This window comes from Grus americana, chromosome 8 (genome assembly GCF_028858705.1).
Source record: "Grus americana isolate bGruAme1 chromosome 8, bGruAme1.mat, whole genome shotgun sequence".
Classification (NCBI taxonomy): Eukaryota; Metazoa; Chordata; class Aves; order Gruiformes; family Gruidae; genus Grus; species Grus americana.
In genome coordinates, this window is record NC_072859.1 from 32,489,752 (window position 1) to 32,508,198 (window position 18,447).

Genomic DNA, 18,447 nt, shown 5'->3' on the forward strand with positions numbered 1-18,447 from the left:
CCAGGAAGCCAGGGAAGGAGCAGGGGACACCCGACCTTCCACTTCCCACACGCAGGCTGCAAGACAGGGAAGGCCTGGCTCTGCTAAGGTCGGATCCACACACCGTGGCTGACGGACACCGCGGGCAAAGCGAGGCTGAAGCTGCCCAAAGTCACGTTTCGCTTTGAGGTTTTAATCCGGGTTATCTTCCCCGGTTTGGCCGGGTTTGGAAGCAAAAGGTGCCCTCTGCTCCCGCCCGCCTCAGCCGCCCTCCTCAGGCGGGCCGCGCGCTGCCCGCCTCACCCGCCGGGAGGGGGCGCTGCGCTGCCCGGCCCGGCCGCTGCGGCGGGGGGTGGAGGGCGGGGCGGGGCGGTGGGAGGGGAGGGGCGGGGCGGGGCCGTGAGAGGAGCGGGCGGCGGCCTCGCGCCTCCAGGGGGCGCCGCGGGCCCTGCCGGGCTGTGCCGGCGCGCGGGGCAGGCGGCGGCGGGCGGGCGTGCCAGCACACGCGGGCGTGCAGGCGCGCACGTGCGTCCAGGCGCGTGCACACGCGCACGCATGCACGCGTGTGTGCGCACAGGGCTTGCACACCCGTGTGCGCACGGGCACGCGCGCACGTGCACGGGTACGCGTGCAGACGTGCAGGCGTACCTGTATCCATACGCATACTGATCACGCGTAGCACACGCACTCATAGTCAAGCGCGTGCCCACGCATCCTGATGCGCACATATACGTGCATGGATACATGCGCATATATACACGTGCATGCACATACATGCACACACAAGAGCCGACTAGGGCACCCCGACTTGGACGGCTGCACCCTGCAGGGTGGTGCTGCACCCCCCCGGGCTCTGGGTTTCCTATGGGCCGGGGGGTAAATGGGGCTGGTTTTAAAAATAGCCCGGGTGGTCCTGAGCCCTTGCAGCACCGCATCAGGCACCGGAGGGGAGAGAGGAGGGAAGAGGAGGGGGCAGAGGAGCCCACGGATGCACTGGTCTAGAAAACTCAGCTGCAAAGTTGTTTGGTTTTATCATTCAAACACCCTGATCCATATTTTGCAACCCCGCAGTAACGCAACTGGAATTATTTATTATTGTTTCTTCTTATTAATTTAATTAAGTGTTGTTGGTGTAGCATTTTTTCCCCCATATTAAAGGAAATGAAGTCAACATCATTAAAAGGAGTGGAATAGGCGTATGCCAAAGTATTTGTAAGAGCACGTTAAAAATATTCTAATATGAATTCCAGCTGTCTCACAGGCCACTCTTAACTTTTCCTAAGAAATCCAGCGACGCCACAGCCCCGCTGCCGTCGTCCGTGGGCCGAATGCAAATTTGTCGCAACAAGGGGAAGCAACCTTTGTTATTTCCTACGATCGCACTTTTTAAATCAAGTTAGCTAGTAATTTATAAAGGCCTTTGGCATCGCCTTTGCAGTAAGTCTCGTGGCGTTTGTAATTAAAGGCAAATCGCACCGACCTCGTCTGCTCTGGAGAACAGCAAAATCCCCTGTGAGCCCAGCCCAGGGCCGTGTGGGGCGTGTGGCACAGCTGGGGGGCTTTGCCCGGGGACAGCGGGGTGGTGGGGTGCCTGGGTGCCAGGGTCCCCACATGCCAGGGTACCTGTGTGCTGAGGGATGTAATTTGGGGTATCTGTGTGCAGGTACAGCAGTGTGCTGGGGTACCAGTGTGCATACGTAGTGGTGTACTGGGATGTCTGAGTACTGGGGTACCTGTGTCCTGGGGTACCTGTGTGCCAGGGTACCTGTGTGCCAGGGTACCTGTGTGCCGGGGTACCTGTGTCCTGGGGTACCTGTGTGCCGGGGTACCTGTGTGCAAGTGTAGCAGTGTGCTGGGGTACCCGTGTGCAGGCATAGCGCTGTACTGTGATACCTGTGTCCTAGTGTCCAAGTGCTGGGGTACCTGTGTACTGGCAGTACCTGTGTTCTGGGGTACCTGAGTACTGGGGTACCTGTGAATCAGGGGTACCTGTGTGCTGGGGTACCTGGCCCCCCACTGCCCTTCCAAGCTGCCATAAAACCATCCGAAGGGATGAGATGAATAACGGAGCCCCAGCAGAACCTGCAAAGGGCCCCTCCCCTGCAAGGGGGGACGATGCCTTGCTGCTGCCTGCTTCGCACTCCCATGGCCGGAGGGCACTGAGCATACTAGCACTGGCACACGCGCGTGGGAGCAGATTCCTTCCCCTACAGCGTCCCGTCCCGGTGTCTCAAATGCTTTGGGAAGAGCAGCACTGCTGCAAAGAGGGAAAAGCAGCTTCGCTGGAGTCTCCATTGGAAACCACGGCCACTCTCCCCTTCCACTCACGTGTCCAGTGTCCTCCTGTGCTCTGTACATCTCTCCTTCACTTACCTGTTTTCCAAAATGTGGGCAAGAGGCAGGATTTTCTGTGGAGGTTCAGTGTTTTCTCCCTGTTGCACATGCAGGAGGCCAGCCCCCAGGTTCTTTCTGCCAAGGAGGGCAGAAGTCACTTGCACCAAAGTTCAGTGACAGTGAAAATCTGGAGATATTTCTTGAATTTAACAAGTGGGGGGAAAAAAATAGAAATTGTTGCTGCAGTGCAACTGCAGAAAACAGTTTCAGCCTCCTGCCCTGTGTGCTGCGTTATTATGCGGGGGCTTATCCCAGATTCTATTAGCCATGTAAGCATCTACCGGTGGCGTGCGACTGTCCTGCACGCAGCGTCGGGCTCTCAGAAGCACCTCCTCCCTTGCTCAGAAGCGCAAATCTCAGTGACTTGCAAATGCATCTGGTGGGCTGAAGCGATTCAAGCATTCCTCAAACTGCTCCCCCTGCAACCCTGCCCAGGACCAGGCAGAGCCCGCGCTGGGATGAAATCCTCACGGATTGTGTCAACCCCTGAATTATAGCAATGCCACCAGCACGTTTGATAGTGATTTTCTTTTTTTTTTCTTATACCATTAAAGGATGCAATGGGAAATAACAGGGGAACCCGCTGCAGGGCCTAACGGGACTGGTGGGGAGAGGCCGAGCTGCGGCCCCTCACCCGTATGCCCGAACCCCCCGGGGCCCAGGGGACCCCCTGCCTTTACCGATTTGACCTGTGGGCAGCAGGAGCAGCCCTGGGACACGAGCATCCTGCAATAACCGCACACGACCGGCACAAAACACGCTTGTGGGCTGGGAGAGCTGCAGGCTGCTGCCCCGGGGTCTGCATCCCACTGCTGCCAGGGAGAAAACCACCCGCTCCAGAGCACGTAAACCCCCACCACACACACATACATACATGTATAATATACGTGGATATGCACATATCTATGTGGCTATGCACCGGCGGTGCGTGCAGCTGCTAGCAGGCAGGACCGGGCAGGGCGGGAGGGTTCAGCGGGTCCCCCCCCCCGCGCCCCCCTCCACGCCGGCGGAGCCGGGCCCGGGAGGCACCGCGGGGAGCGGCGGGGGCGGGCGCGGGGGGGCGCGGCGGCTGCCAGGTGCCCCCCATCCCTCCCTCCCTCCCTCCCTGCCCTCCTCCCTCCCTCCCTCCCTCTCTCCATCCCTCCATCCCTCCCTCCCTCCGCGCCGCCCCGCTCCGCCGTGCCCGCCGCCCCCGCTACTTTTCTTGAGACTTTATTTTGCGGCGGGGGTCGGGGGGCGCCGGCTCTCCCCTGGATTTCTTCCCCCCCCCCCCTTCCTTTCGCATTTATATTATTTTTTATTTATTTTATTATTGGGGGGGGGGCGGCTCCGAGCTGGCCAAAAACCCCCCTTCTCTCCGCATGTACGTGATTTAGAGTGACATAATTGCGAGCCGGGGCTGGAGCAGCGATAAATCAGCCCGTCGCCGGCGCGGTGCTGCCGTGACTCGCCCCAGCGCCGGACGGAGACTGCGGCAAAAGGAAAAAAAAAAAAAAGAGAGAGAGAGAGAAAAAAAAAAAGAAAAAAAAAGAAAGAAAAAAGGGGGGGGGGAGAGAAGAAAGGGGGGAGGGAAATCCGCAGCCCGCGGGGCGGCGGAGCGCGGAGCGAGCGGCGGGGGTTGCGCGGGCGCGGCTGGAGCGGCGGCAGTGCCGACCTGCGCTTCTCCTGGGGGTTTTTTTTTCCCCTTTCTTGTGATTTTTTTTTTCCTTTTTCTTTCCTTTTCCTGTACCTTAGATGAAAATGGCTACCACTGGCTTGGCGAACGTTTGAGAAGGCAGAGATGGCAGGTTGAGAGATTTATTTATTTTATACCCCCTCCCCCCCAAAAAAAAACCCCAACCCAAAAGCCAGACCAAAATCAAACAGCAAACTTTAAAGGCTTTTCTTTTCTTTTTTTTTTCCCCCTCCCTTTTTTCCCCCTTATTTTCTAATTTTTTTCCCCTCTGGCGATGCCGTGCCAAGGCTGTGCCGGAGGGGGGGCACGGAGGAAGGGGAGCTGCGACGCCCATCACCGCCGCCCCCGCCGGGCAGCCTCTGCGGCGGGCAGAAATCGGGCAAAACCAGGCAGAAATCGGGCAAAACCGAGCAGAAACCGCCTGGCTGCGAACTCCCTTGGCGAGTAAAAATCGTGCCGCGGAGCGGGCGGATGCTGCGGCGGAGACTGCGCGCCCGCGTAGGGATTATTCACATTTATTTTTTATTGTCATGCCACAGATCTACAACTGTACGTGCAAATAAAAGCGAGAGCTCACGGATACCGCTTTCCTTACCAGCGAGGACTGAGTAGTTAATCCAATAAGTATATGTATTGTTTGGGGCGGTGTGTGTGTGTGTGTGGTGGTGGGGACGTAGTTAATCATGTATCGCAATGTATGGATAATATATATGAATATTAAAGTGACGTGGGGAAAGAGTGCCGGCGAGGGGGCTCCTTCTGGGGAGAGGACAAAGAAGAAACTGGAAACAATCTTTTAAAATATTTTCCATTCATAAAAATGGCAGAGGGCTTATACACCAGTCTATTTCTGCGTCTGACTGAACAGCTAATACGTTATTGCCAGCTTCAAAAGATAATTGTAGTGTCGGTAGAGACCTAATAATACAGTAGCACATGTAATTTTAAACAACACCTCATTGTTTATTGGGATGTAACTTTCTCAAAGTTTATTTGTAGCATTAAGAGATTTTTAAGTGCAGAACAAATTGCAAATGAGCAGCTGTGGGGCGATGCACGTTTTGTATGGCTACAAGAGTTTCTATATTTAGTGACAATCTGAATCTGAAGAGGATAAAAAAAATAGAATATCTGTAAGGAAATGCTTATTTCCTCCTGGAGGAGGGGGGAGCTGGGCTAGGGGATCTCCGGGCTCAGCTTTTCAATTTTCTGAGGGAGGAATAATATAGTCTGTGTGTCTCTCTCCGTGAGCTTCGCAACCATACGTACACCTGCTCCATAGGCTCAGCAATAACCTTTTCATCCAAGAAGTTAACGAAGGGGTCGGGCATACGTACGTGGGGCGGTGTCGTGATTTATGTGTTTTTCCAGGAATCCGAATAAAAACGTAGTTGAGCGTGTCCCTTTGTAAGGGCCACCTGTGTATCACGCCTGGCTGTTCCGGGGGTTACCCTATGGAAATCATCCCAGCCCAGTATAGAAGTTAACACAACAGTCGGGTGAGCAGAGGATGGTCTCACCTTCTCCCTGCTGCTAAGAGAGGAGAGCAGTGATTGTGACAGGCAGCCCACACGGATTACACTTCTTTTTTTTTTTTTAAAAAGAAAAACTTCTCTTCTGCAAAAAACAAAGCAGCCTCTCCAGAGAGATCCAGTACCAGCGCAGGGTGCCCAGCCCTGGGATCTATATTGCCAGGGCTTACAATGTGGCAGGTCAGTGAATTACAGTAATAAAGACTTCAGAAAAAAAAAAAAAATTCAGGTGCTGAGACTAACACATTTCTTTCGCTGTTCCAAAGGAGCCGTAGGCACTGGGAAAGGCAGAGCAAGCAAAACAGACCGGGTACGCTTCACTCTGTGATTTTTTTTACGTCTCTTAGGCAGAAGCATTGGCTCTCATGCAGATTTGAGTTCTTACAACCAACCTTTGCATGTGAGGCACACGACTTTTATGACTCACTCCTTGCACCTTATGAAGTGGTCTATAAAATTAGAAAAGCTGGAGAAGTGAAAAGTTACTAATCACAGTTGAAGAGTATTACTTTTTATTCCCTAAAATTTCATTTAGTTCAAGATTTATGTGATAAAAGTGCATTTTCTAAAATAGCTATATTAGACAGTGCCTGTCCTTCCTATCAAGAATATAGACCTCCCATGCTTTACAGAATACCTAATTTAAGGCTGAAAAGGTTTTGTTTGGTTGGGGTTTTTTTTAATAGCAGAAAAAGAGAGAGTTAGCAAAACTTGTGATGGAAAACTTTACTTCTCAGTATCTGTGAGGATAGTGATCAGACCTCGTGTGTGCTCTGGTTCAGCAGGGCTTAAACTATTTTGAAAAATAGTTGCGGAAGAGATTTGCAGATGAATTATGTACGACAGACACAATGCCAGAAAAGCAGTAATAAACCTGCACCTGTTACCATGCCCTCCTCGCCAGTCCCTAACCTAGGTACAAAGTTGTCCGAGTTTTTGTCTGAAAAAGCCACTCAGATTTTTTTTTTTTTCTTCCCAGAACTTTGGCATAGATGAGAAATGTAAAAAATGACTTAGTACTTACCCAGATTGCTGTTTGGATTTTTTTTAGTTATTATTTATTTGGGGAAATAATGCATGTCTCATTTTAAAAGTTACAGACCACAGAGAAAAGCATGCAGCAAAGGGCAGTAGGGAACGCGTGTTAATTAGGGCTAAAATACCACTGCAGCTTGTAAGCGGTGTAGGTGATGATGTTGGCATTTTTGCGCTGGATTCCTATTTTCTCTTAGACATAACTTTCCTTTATAACATACCTCAGTTTGTGTTTCCTGAATCTTACAAAGTCCAATTAACATTTCTTAAGCTTTATTTTTCACACCGCGTATTGAATCTCAGCTTTTAGATTATGAGCAAGCCCCGAATATAAAATGTTCTTATATGAAAGCCAGCAGCAAAATACTTTCCTTTTGAGAAATACATTGCATAGATATAACAATGTATAGATATATAATATACTAAAATAAATACTGTGTGTATGTGTGTCTGTGTGTACGGGCATATAAACATTATTTGCCACACCATGTTTATACCACCCTTGCGCAAGCTTTGTTCAAGCAAAACTTTAATCAAGGCATGCAAGATTAGGTCCGAAGTGTTTATGCCAAACTGCCTGATAAAGCGTTGGATTTAGGACAACGGCAATATCAGTACAGTACGCTGTAATCACTCGGTATCGCTGGAGAATGATTTCATACCATTGTAAGAGGTGTCTGTCAGCTTCCAGCAGCGATAACACCGCAGGACTGTGTACAAATAAAATATAACTGAATGCATATATATATATATATATATGTGAACGGGGGGGGTTATCCCGCTGGATGGTGGCATCAACATGGTGGGCAGAGACTTTTAGGTGCACGCCGGCACACAGTGAAGCCGTGGTCTGCCGCAGGGCTGGGCCAGCGGGCACTGCTCAAACCAATCAGTAAATCACAGCGAGCTTATTAAACTGCATTCACTTTCACAGCGAACTTTTACTTTGCGGTATTTTGTTTTTTCAACTAAATTCTGCTTGCGAAGCAGTATTTATGCTAAAATAGTATTACCCTGTATTGTGCTCCCCATTAGAAGATCTACAGCAAAACAAAAGGGAAAACACTGCTTATCCCGCCTCTCTCCGTTCGGTTTGCTTCCTTTCCGTAGTCTGCACGCTTTTGCTGCGAAGTTATTTCCTCCGCAATGCATCTCGCAATAGACTCAAGACCTTGTAGAAATGCATAACAAGTCCGCAGGCATTTCTGCGATGTGCTCAGCTCCGGAGCCAGCACCCCACGTACGGCCGTGCCAGGCAGCCTAGTAACTCACAGTTAAAGTAGGAGATTTCACAGAAAAATGGATGGGATTGACCAATTTTTAGTGCCGTTATTCCCACTTGCCCTTAGCAAAACTACTTTAATTCCCATCCCCACGTGTACGTGGCTTTGGCAATGCACCTATGGCCCAGACCCCGAATTCAAGTGCAGCAACCCTCATCTGTCAGATGGGGACCGCAGCATCTCTTCGTCCTCCCCGCTCTCCTGCTGGGAATCATGGTGATGGGCAGAAAACGCTGCATGCAAAAACATTATTACTCACACGTATTTAGTCTGCTTATTTAAGCTACCCTCTGAAATTTGGAGCCTGGAGATCCAAGCTCCTGCCCACCTGCCCTCCTGTTTAAGGGTGACCTGGCATTTGCACAACCGTAGTGTGTTTATATTGCATCAGGGTTTGGAGCCTTCAGACTGAGGAGAAAAACCCTGTTATGCTCAGTTCTCTGTGTACACGTGGAATAATAAAGCAATTTCTTGGAGAGAGTCTTACAGACCACTCTCATTTTTAGTATCTTCAGAATATAAATGTCAGGAAGGATGGTGGGACCAGGTTAGGCATGGCACTAACCTACGGTTCCTCCACGACATTTCCGCTGGGATTTGTAGCTAATTCCTTAGTGGGTTGTGGGATGACACAGAAACATCTGGGCATTGATTTCCATCAACCGGAATGGGATTTAAGTCTCCAAATAGTTCTGGAGACACGGATCATAGCAGCATGTGGATCTAAGGGCTTGACGGAAAGAGGGTCAGGATTGAGCCCCTGGTGATTTCAGGGGGCGTCTGGCCCTCGGCGTGGCCAAGCTGCCCCCAGGGCGGGCGAACAGCCGCGGTGGCTCTCCCAAAGCCACTAAGACCGCTCAGGGCCCTGAAGAGCCCCGTTGTCAGGATCAGGCCTTTAATGATTGCTGCTGTATGTTAACAGGCCATACCACATATAGACTGGCTATTGTCAGCGCTGATCCTTGTCCAACTGACGGGCTATTCAAAGCGCTTCTCAAGCCTCTCCAAAATCCCAGCTTGTTCTACCCCGATGACAGCCATCCCTCCCATTCGGAGTTTTCTTTGTACGCTTGATAACATGGTGGAAATCCCTTATTATGCTTCTTTTAATAATGCTTTCACATGGCAAGGGGACATGATGTTTTAATTTATGCAGTACACATCATCCTTCGACAATTTGCTAAGAGGAACCCTCGCAACCTAAGCCTGCGCCGAATAACAGAAGTTTATGCAAAACCAGTGGTTTCCAACCTGTGGTCTCCAGACCGCTGGGAATCGGCGGGTTCCTTTGGAGGGGTCACCAGGAGGTAACCGAGAAAGTAGAGCCACTGCCGGGAGGTTAAAACACGCCGTGTACAGAGCCGCGCTGTCACCAGTGCAGGTCTGCGGCTCTCAAACTTGAAACTGAAAATCATTATCTGAGGGGTGTTTTTTTTCTTTTTTATTTCTTTTTTTTTCCCCTCTCTCTTCTCAATATGCTGGGACTGCAGCCCTGTCTTTAAATACCCGCTCAAGTCGATTAAAAGCAGTAAATTCGGAGGGATAACCATGCCGCTCGTTAAGTTACGAGATAAGTTCTGTGAGTTAAAGTCTCACTTTGTTGTAAAAAAAAAAGTAATTAACCTTCAAATCCACTTGCTCCCCCCCCAAATTAATTTTGCAGTATTATCACGCATCTTGAGGCTTCCAGTTTTAAGAATATAATGCTGCTGCTGTTAATGAAGCGGGTATCCACGATCAAGGGGAGCTGAGAGCTACAGACAATTGTTTATTTGCCTTTATTTCTCACGCCCTTTGAAGGTTTTTCTTTTTTTTTCCTTTTTTTTTTTTCTTTTTTTTTTTTTTTATTAAGTGACTTTAGCAGATTGTACCCTCGGAGCTGTGAATAATAGGGTTATTCTACAAAAATGGCCAAGGCTAGTTAAGACACACAAAGCCAGGAAATCCTTTCAGGGATGAAATCAGGACTATTTTAGGGGTGCCGTGTAAGTTGGAGACTTTGCAGCTCGGCTCTCGGTTGCTGCATTGCTGCCAGACACGGCCGCGCTGCTGGAAGGAAAGTTCCTCCCCCGCCGAGGGCTTGCCCGGCTGCCGCGGACCGGGACCGGAGGAGGGGGGGGGGCCGCCCTCCCGTACCCCGGCGGGGTGTGCAAAGCAGAGGGGTGCGTGTGTGTGCAAAGCACGGTGGGGGGGGGGGGTGCAAAGCAGGGCTGATGCGGGGAGGGGGGTGGGTAGTGCCAGGTAAGTTTACCCGTGCAGCAAGGGAGCTTTGCAGCAAGGCATGGGGGTTCCCCGCGCCGGGGAGGGTTGCCAGTGCGGGGGTTGCACATATGGGGGGGGGGTACCCCTGCAAGAGAGGGGGGGGGGTGTTACCCGTGCAGTGTGGGGGTTACCCGTGCAGTGTGGGGGGGTTACCCGTGCAACGGGCGCTCGCTGCCCGCAGCACCCCCGCCGCCCTCCCGCAGAGCAGCCCTGCGGAGGTCCACCCGCGGCTGGGAAGGGGTTTGCCGGGGGTGGGGGTGTGCTGGAGGCCCGCAGCGGGGGCCGCCCGGCCGTGGGATGGGTAAGGGATGTCCGTGAGCCCCGCCGCCCCCCCCCCGGTGCGGGGCTCCTATGCAAATCGCGGCGATTGCGGAAATAAGCGGGGGGGGGGGGGGGTGGAAGAGAAGGGGGAGGGGGCGCGGAGGGAGGAGGAGGAGGAGGGGAGGGGGAGGAGGAGGAGGAGGAGGAGGGAGGCGGGCGGCGGGCGGCGGGCGAATCGCTCGCAACTTCTGCAAAGTCCCAGGCGCTCGGAGCACGCCCGGCAGAGCGGGGAGAAGCAGCGGCAGCGCCCGGCCAGCCCGCCCTGGCCCGCCTTCAAACGCCGGCAGCCAGACCGCACTGCGAAACCTCCCCGGCCGGGAGTCACCGGCAAAACCAACAAAAAGAAAAAAAAAACAAAAACAAAAAAACAACAAAAAGCCAAGGAGAAAAAAAAAAAAAAACCAACACAAACCCAACCATCTAACGGCAGGCGGCAATTGGCTGCGGCGTTTATTCTCTTCCGGGTTCCCAACGGTTGCAAGTTTATTTTAGCTATTAAAAAAAAAAAAAACCGCGGAAAAAAAAAAGTGTCAACAACCGGAGCCAATCTTCTGAGCCCCGTAAAGTTTCTCACGTACTCTTTATACCTGTCCATGGTACGTGGCGCCTCTTAAACTTCTCTTATTCTTTTTTTAACCTGATTTCCATGCTTTTGCAGAGGGCAGCAGCTATTGTCTGGGCGGGAGCTGCGCGGGGTCTGGGCGCGGAGGGGGCGCGGGCGTCTGCACCGGAGTTGCCTTTTTATTTCCTCTTTTTTTTTTTTTAAATCAATTTTTTTTCCAGGGATTTGAGAAAACCGCTGAGCTTGACAGATCCCTCCCTCCTCCCTCTCGCCCCCCCATTTCCCCCCCCCCCCCCCGGGACCGCCCGTACGTGCGCGCCGGCTCCGTACGCGCCGTCTGGAGCGCCCGCGGCCGCGCACAAAGAAACGCGGCCGGGCGCGGGATGTGACGGACCGCGGCGGGGGCCAATCGGCGGGGCGGGGCGGTGTGATGTAGTGGAGCTGTACCCAATCAGCTGCGAGGGTGGGTGTTGCGACGTTTGAACTCCCCCGGGGGGAGGGGCGCGCCTTTTTTTTTTCCTTTTTTTTTTTTTTTTCTCTCTCTTTTCCGCCGAAGTTGGCGGCGCCCCGCGGGGACGGGGCCGCTGGCGGGGACGGAGCCGCGGAAACCTCCGGCTTTAGCACCCAAAAAAAAAAAAAAAAAAGGATGGGGGGGAAAAGCTTTTATTATTTTTAAAACAATTATTTATTTTTTAAAGCGTGCATAGCAAAACGCTGAGTTGGGAAAAAATAATAACTTGCGCGCCCATCCGTTTAGCGCTTAAAAACACCGCAGGGTGTGGGGAGAAGGTATTTTTGCTCTTGTCCCCCTCCCACCTTTTTTTTTTGGGGGTGGGGGTGGGGGTGGTGGTGTCCGCGGCTGCGGAGAGGCTGCGCTTGACCGCGGCCCCTGCCTAGAGGGCGCAACCAGCCGTCCCGCGGCCGAAAGTCTCCCGAAGGGCGCCAAAAGTTACTTAAAGATAATGCTGCAAACCGCAAAAAGCTGGGAACGGTGCAGCAAGGGGGGGGGGGGTTGCGCTCCCCTCCGCCCCCGCGCACCCCCCCCATCATTCAAACAAGCTGCGTGGGCGCGGGATTTGCCCCCGTGTCCCCCTTAATGGATGGGATTTTTCCCCTGTGTCCACCCCGGATAACTACGCGCAGGGACGCGGGGGGTCACCTAAACCGCTTCTAGCATCAGTAGGAAACGCTGTTCTCGCGTGGGACACACACACATACACACACACACACACCACACGGGACACCCTGCGAGTCCCCACGAGCGGGCTGGAGAGCATCCAAACCCCAAACCCAAACGTTGCCGGTGCCAAAACAATGCGCTCGAGAAGTGGCAGGAGGCGCGGGTGTATTTTTAATTTGAAGCGCTTCACTTTTAAGGAGTGATTTTATTATTAAGGGGTGGTGGTGGTGGTGTGTGTTTTGCGACTTGCAGTTAAATTGATGTGTTGCTATTTTTGTAAATTTATTATTTTATTTTTTTTTAAGTGGAATAAACACCCCTGACCATAAAGCACTTGATTTAAAATGACAAGTGCCAAAGGGGATGGGGAAAGTTGTGAACGCAGCGCCGCTTCCCCCCCCCCCCCCCGTGTGTGTGTCCCCCCTCCGCGTCCTCCCCGGCCAAGGGCCGAGCGGAGCCGCAGCCCCGCAGCCGGGGAAAAGAAAAAGGGAAAAGAAAAAAAAACCAACCCAAAAAACCCACCAAAACAAAAAACCCCAACAAACCACACACACAAAAAAAAAACCAACCCAAAAACAAGAAAACTTTGAGCCGACCACCGCTCGCCTCTCCGCGGCTGCCCGCGCTGCGGGGCGGCGGGGCGGAGGGAGGCGGCGGCGCCGCAGCCCCCTCCCCGCCCCTCCCCGCCCCCGCGGGCGGGCGGCGCGGAGCGCTGAGCGGGCGGCGCGGCGCAGAGCGGCGCGGCGCGGAGGGGCGCGGAACGGGGGCCGCGGCGGCGGAGGGGCGCGCAGCGTGCGCTATGCCTTTAACGGCGCGCAGGGCAGGCATGCCGAGCGCGTAGTGCGGGAAAGTCGAGGCGGGGTTAAAGTTCAGCTCATGGAGCGGCTCCGCGCTGGCTGCAGTTTGGCAGAGTTGGAAATGTGAAAGCAAGAAGCAGGCTCGGGGCTCCCCCTCCTCTCCTCTCTCTCTCTCTCTTTTTTTCCCCTCCTCTCTCTCCCTCTCCCTCTCTCTCTCTCCCCCTCTCTCTCTCCCTCTCTCCCCGCACACGCACACCTCCAAACCGCAGCCCCCCGCAGCAGTCATGTATTCTCCGCTCTGTCTCACCCAGGTAAGCGGCTGCCGGGGCGCGATGGGGCCGGCGCTGCGGGGGGTGCGTGTGTGTGCGCGCCGGGGAAGGGGCAGAAACGCAGCTCGCCGAAACTAACTTTGTTGCCTTTCGCTTGCATCCCACCCCCCCCACCCCCCTTCCCGCACGGCCATTTGTGTCGGCACATGGCTAATGGCGCCTACTTATTAATGGTTTAATTAATGGGGGGGTGGGGGGGGGAGCCGCGCGGGCGCGGTGCTGCGGGACGCCCCGCACGGCCCCGCCGTGCTTGGTCATCCGCGATCGATGCCGCCGCCGCCCGCGTCTCCCCGCCGGAGCGCCCCGCACCGCCGCTCCGCTCCGCGGCCCCGGGGCAGCGCTGCGAGCCGCTGCGCCTTTTCCAGCCCCGGGCGCCGGGCACGGCACGGCCCGCACCCCCCCCCCCCCCCGCCTTCCCCGGACTCCCCACTCGCGGTGACGCGGGCGGGATCGGCCCCGCTGGCTCCGCGTTCCCCCCCCCTCCTTCCCCAAAGCCTCCGGGCGCGAAGACGGACCGTCCCCCGCACCTGGGCAGGCTCCCGCGGTGCGGCGCGGTTGCAGCCGCCCCTGCGCGGAGTGCCCTCCGCACCCGCGCAGACCCGCGGAGGCCGCCTCAGCCGGGGACCGGACCGGAGAGGGGACACACACACACACGTACACACACACCCGCAAACTTGTCCCGCGTGTGTCGTCCCCCTTCCCGCGACTCTCCCGCCCCTGGATCGGGCCCCCCGCGGGACTCGGCGTAACTTTTGCGCCCCCCGCTTGCGGCGGGATGGGGCTGCACGGGGAGGGGGGGGGGGGGTGTCGCCCCGCGGTGCCCTCAAGTTACGCGGCCGCGGAGCGCCGCCCGCCCCCCCCCCCCTTTTCCCCGCGCACTGCTGCAGGACGCTAAATTACACACCTTCAATTAGCAGGATATAATGGTTTAACGAGGAAATGCTTTGTGGTGGACTCAAACCCCAGATTATTTCCTCCTGCAGGAGATTTTGACTACATTATTCTTATTAATTTAATTTGAATATTTTTTTTCTCCCGGTGAGAAAGCCTCTCCAGGCTCTTTCTGTCGAGAAAAAGGTGAAGAAATGCAGAGAGAGGGGAAGCAGCCTTCCCAGGCAGCCCGAAGAGCTGCAAAAGTTTCGTCCCCTTCCCTCGCCGTGGTTCCCCCCGCCAACTCTTTCCCCAGTCTCCCCCAAATTTCTGGGTGCCTGGTGGGAAGAAGCCAGGCCGGCGGGAGCACAAAACTCCAGCGGGCTTAAAAACCGTACACTTGATTAAAGGCAGGAGGAAAATGGGAGCGGAGGGAGTTTGCAGAGGACACGGGATGCAACTCCGTGCTCTGCCTGCCCAAAGTTTGTGCCTCTAATTCAACTCTGAAAAATACCTGGTTTTTGTCAGTTCTGGTTTTGCAGGAGGGACAGCAGTACGCTCCTCGTAGGGCCAGCAATGTACCGCGTCGCTTTGCATCTGCACGTGTAGCTTTTTGGGTTTAGTAGGCCCGGTTGCACATTAAGGAGAGAAAATAAATCCATGGGCCGGTTGTTCCCTGTCCCGGTATCCCCCCCTTCTTTTTTTTTTTTTTTTTAACATTGAAAAAAAAAAAAAAGAAAAAAGCCAGACACTGTGCTTTTACTCAGTTGTGAAAATCTCGCATTCTTGTTGCACGTTTGGAAAAGTAATAACGAGGATTAGAGGCCTCCTGACAAACTCTTCCCTCCGAAGGATCAATTAGGTGATTCTGTCATTTTCTGAAGAAAAAGGGGACGAGCCCTTAGCAATTGCAAGCAATTTCCTATTTTTCATTTCAGGAGCTTTTATTGATACGAGTTTTGGGACAGAGATGATTTTTTTTTTCCTCCTCTTTTTTTTGTGTTAAGTTTTGGTTCAGATTTAAAGGGAAGCTTTTGAAAGTGGGTTAGAAAAGGAAAACAAACAGAAATCCTAGTTATGAGCGTACTTATCCAAGCACTGGAACTGAAATGGCACAAGCATTTTGTATCATCTGTCAGGAAAAATCTAAACATTGTTCCATTTACATATCTGCTGAAGATCTAGGAAATAGTTGGGGAACATATGCACATCTCCTAATAGATTTACAAGCAAATGGATTGTAAAAATATTAACAAGGGTCGCTGTAGCTGGCTTAATTTCAAAAGATCAGCAGAAATATATTGTTTCAAAAGACTCCTTTGCAGTGTTACATTATTGCGGGCGCCTTTCGGCTGAGTTTTGGGGTTCTTTTGTCATAGGTTTTTGGTTTTTTGGGTTTTTTTTACACCTTTCTGAAGAGCAGAGGAGAAATTTTGGTATAAGCAATGCAAAATTGTGCGGCCCAAATTTTAGGTGCTGCTTAGAAACAGGCTGTTCTCGGAAGAGCTGTATCCTCAAACTTTGGGGAGTAGTGCAATGAAAAAAACCAACTTTTTATTCTCGCTTTCCCAGCTTTCTGGTGCCTTTTATTTTTAGGTGACCCATCAAACGCTGAGCAAACATCTTTATCAAATACTTTGAAAGTTTCCCTTAAAGCTAACTTGAGGAAAGGCAAAGATCCATCTCCTTTTCCACCAGTTACTTAAAATCTTGATATTTTGCAGCGAGGCTGCAGACAAGTCTGCACATCTGTTAGCACACTTGCATTGACACATTTCCAAAACTTTTTTTTTTAGGGGGGTCTATAATAACACTGAAATAAATAATTGTACTGTGCAGAAACCGCTCCCCCCCCCGCCCATCCCCGCTTCCAGCCCAATTCTGCTTGATCAATCCTGAGTGCTTTTATTTCCACTTTGACTTTGCTAATACCTCGCTGCCGAGATTGAAGCGGTGCGATTTTACGGAGCGGCATGTTTACCAAGACAGTTTGAAAGTTGGTCTGTTTATGAGTCATTAACCTTTTCTCCTCGTACACCATTTTGAAAAGACACATTGGAGTCTAATAGGGACGTGCACACCTCGCCCGCTGAGCAGCGGTGCTTTTCATTTACTTCAGCCATGGACCCTGACTTTACACCAAAAAGCACCTTTTTTCCCCCCCACCCCTGAAGTCTTTTAAAGTGGTTTTTCTTTTTTTTTTTTTTTGGGTGTTGTTTTTACCTCCCCTTTCAGGTTCACGTCGTCGAAATCAGCTTTAGCGCAGGTTAAAGCGACTCTCTCTTGGATAGTATCCAGCATCGAGCCAAAAAAGTCCCGAGCACATGAGATCAGGCAGGACAAAGCGCTGCTTAAAGCAGAAAAGTTAAAATATTTCAGGATGTACCAAGGCGTGTTTAGAAACTGGGAACGCTTGAAGCGCTCCCCTGGCTCATTGTGGGTCTGTCGAGCCTCTGCCGTGTGTACCTTCGCAGATAAACTTCCACTTGACAAAAGGCCTTTTTTCCTTGACTTTCCCCGAGTGGGGAAGGGGAAGGACAAGAAGGATCAAAAGGGAGGGTTTATTATTTTTAATAGCTTGTAGGGACCTGGAGTTTTTATATTTTTATTATTATTTTTTTTCTCCCCCCCCCCCGCGAGAGCTGTTTCTGGTGGGTGAGAGCAGCTCCATGTGCTGGGATTGTGCCTCCTCTCACTTTTTGAATCTGCCGACTGCAAACTCGCAGCAATCTCGTTTTTTTTTTTTTTTTTTAAAAACTTTATTGAAATTTGAAACTATGATCTTTTCCAGTAAAGGAGGGGGAAAAAAAAAAAAAGAGGAATGTGCCAATCATTGGAGTGATTTATTTTATTTTACCTGCTTATATTTTAATAATCATTCATAGTACTTGTGCTTACTGCTGCTTTGCTGTGCTATAATGAAATATATTGTGCCGTTTTGGGTAGTTTTTAACAATTTGTGTTTAAAATAAAAATAAATGCTGGGGTATTACCTATACATTTAAGTATTTACAATTCAGGGGCCACTCAGAATAAGTGCAATGAAAGCTTTTGGGAAGTCAGCAGAAGGTCTTGAATTACGACAGGATTTTACTGATAGATATTTCTGCTGTTGATTTCTCAATTTTTCATAATTCTTGAAAAGAAAATGCAAGTTAAAATAAGGTATTGAAAGGAAGTGAGATGTCTCTTTTAACACCCATATTTGCACGACCTGAAATGATTTGGGTAGGAAATGTACTCCATGGGATAATTAAAAAAAAAAAAAAAAGTTAGTTAATCTGAAAAATCCCCAGTGTTGCCTTGCAAGGGTAGGCAGCGGGTGGATTTAACCATGCTGGGGGAAACGGTGCACAAATTACTTTATTTTTCCGTCCTGGAGGGCCCGATCCTGAGAGAAGGAGGGACTCGGCCCCTGGAAGCAGAAACGTCCCCAGCACGCAGTGCTGGATCAGGCCCCACAGGCTATATACGTTTTTATGTGCAGCCCGGAGTTCGGTCATTCATTTATTGAGAGAAAAACAAAAAGCGTGGTCCCAGTGCATTATAATATGGTTTGATCTCTCTAGTTGATTTGTGTAGTACTTTTTGAGATTACATATTATAATTTTTTTAACAAAATTGGGGGGTCTTTCTTGCCTTTTATTTTTTTTTTTTAATTGTCAGCATAATTTTAATCGTGATTATTTTTGTGCCAAGGAAGAGGGGTGATCTTTAACTCATCATTACACAAAGCAAACAGTGTCTCTGGATGGCCAAACTAACTTTCCAAGTAGGGCATTTCTTTTTGAATATATGAAAATGCGACACAACGTATAAAGAAAAAATTGAGAATTCTTTGCGTATTTGCACAAGTCGTGTTAAGGTTTTCTGTTACCGCGTTTTTCAATTTTTCCTGTTTTCTTTTTATTTTCTAGATGGGCTCAGAGTTTGGTTTGTCCTAATATGCCCAAATATCAGATTTTTATTTTTTTCTTTCTGACTAAATATAAACAAAACTTTTTTTTTTTTTTTAATTGCGAGGCTTGGCTTTTTCTAGGATTTTAGTTTTGCGCACAAGGGATAAATCGGCCGCGTTACTTTCTATTCCCTTCACCGTTTAGGAAACGGAGAGAAAACCACCCTTCATTGTATTTGTATATGCAGCTATATTGGCATTTTACTATACTGCCTGCTGCTATTTCCAAATATATCTTGGGGAAAGTTTTACTATACTTTAGACTTCCCC

At 51.2% G+C, this 18,447-nt stretch overlaps 1 protein-coding gene across 21 annotated transcripts in view; it reads left to right on the top strand.

The window, feature by feature from the left end:
* NFIA (nuclear factor I A) overlaps positions 1 to 18,447 on the top strand; it is a 357,955-nt gene that overhangs the window by 90,637 nt on the left and 248,871 nt on the right. For 12 of the 21 annotated variants that reach the window (XM_054833069.1, XM_054833075.1, XM_054833077.1 and 9 more), the window contains exon 1: positions 12,934 to 13,331. The exons of the other annotated variants lie outside the window; for them this stretch is intronic. In XM_054833069.1, the coding sequence (XP_054689044.1) occupies positions 13,305 to 13,331 (27 nt within the window). In that variant the 5' untranslated portion in view covers positions 12,934 to 13,304. Of the gene's footprint in view, positions 1 to 12,933; positions 13,332 to 18,447 lie in introns of those variants that run through there. 21 annotated transcript variants of the gene reach the window in all.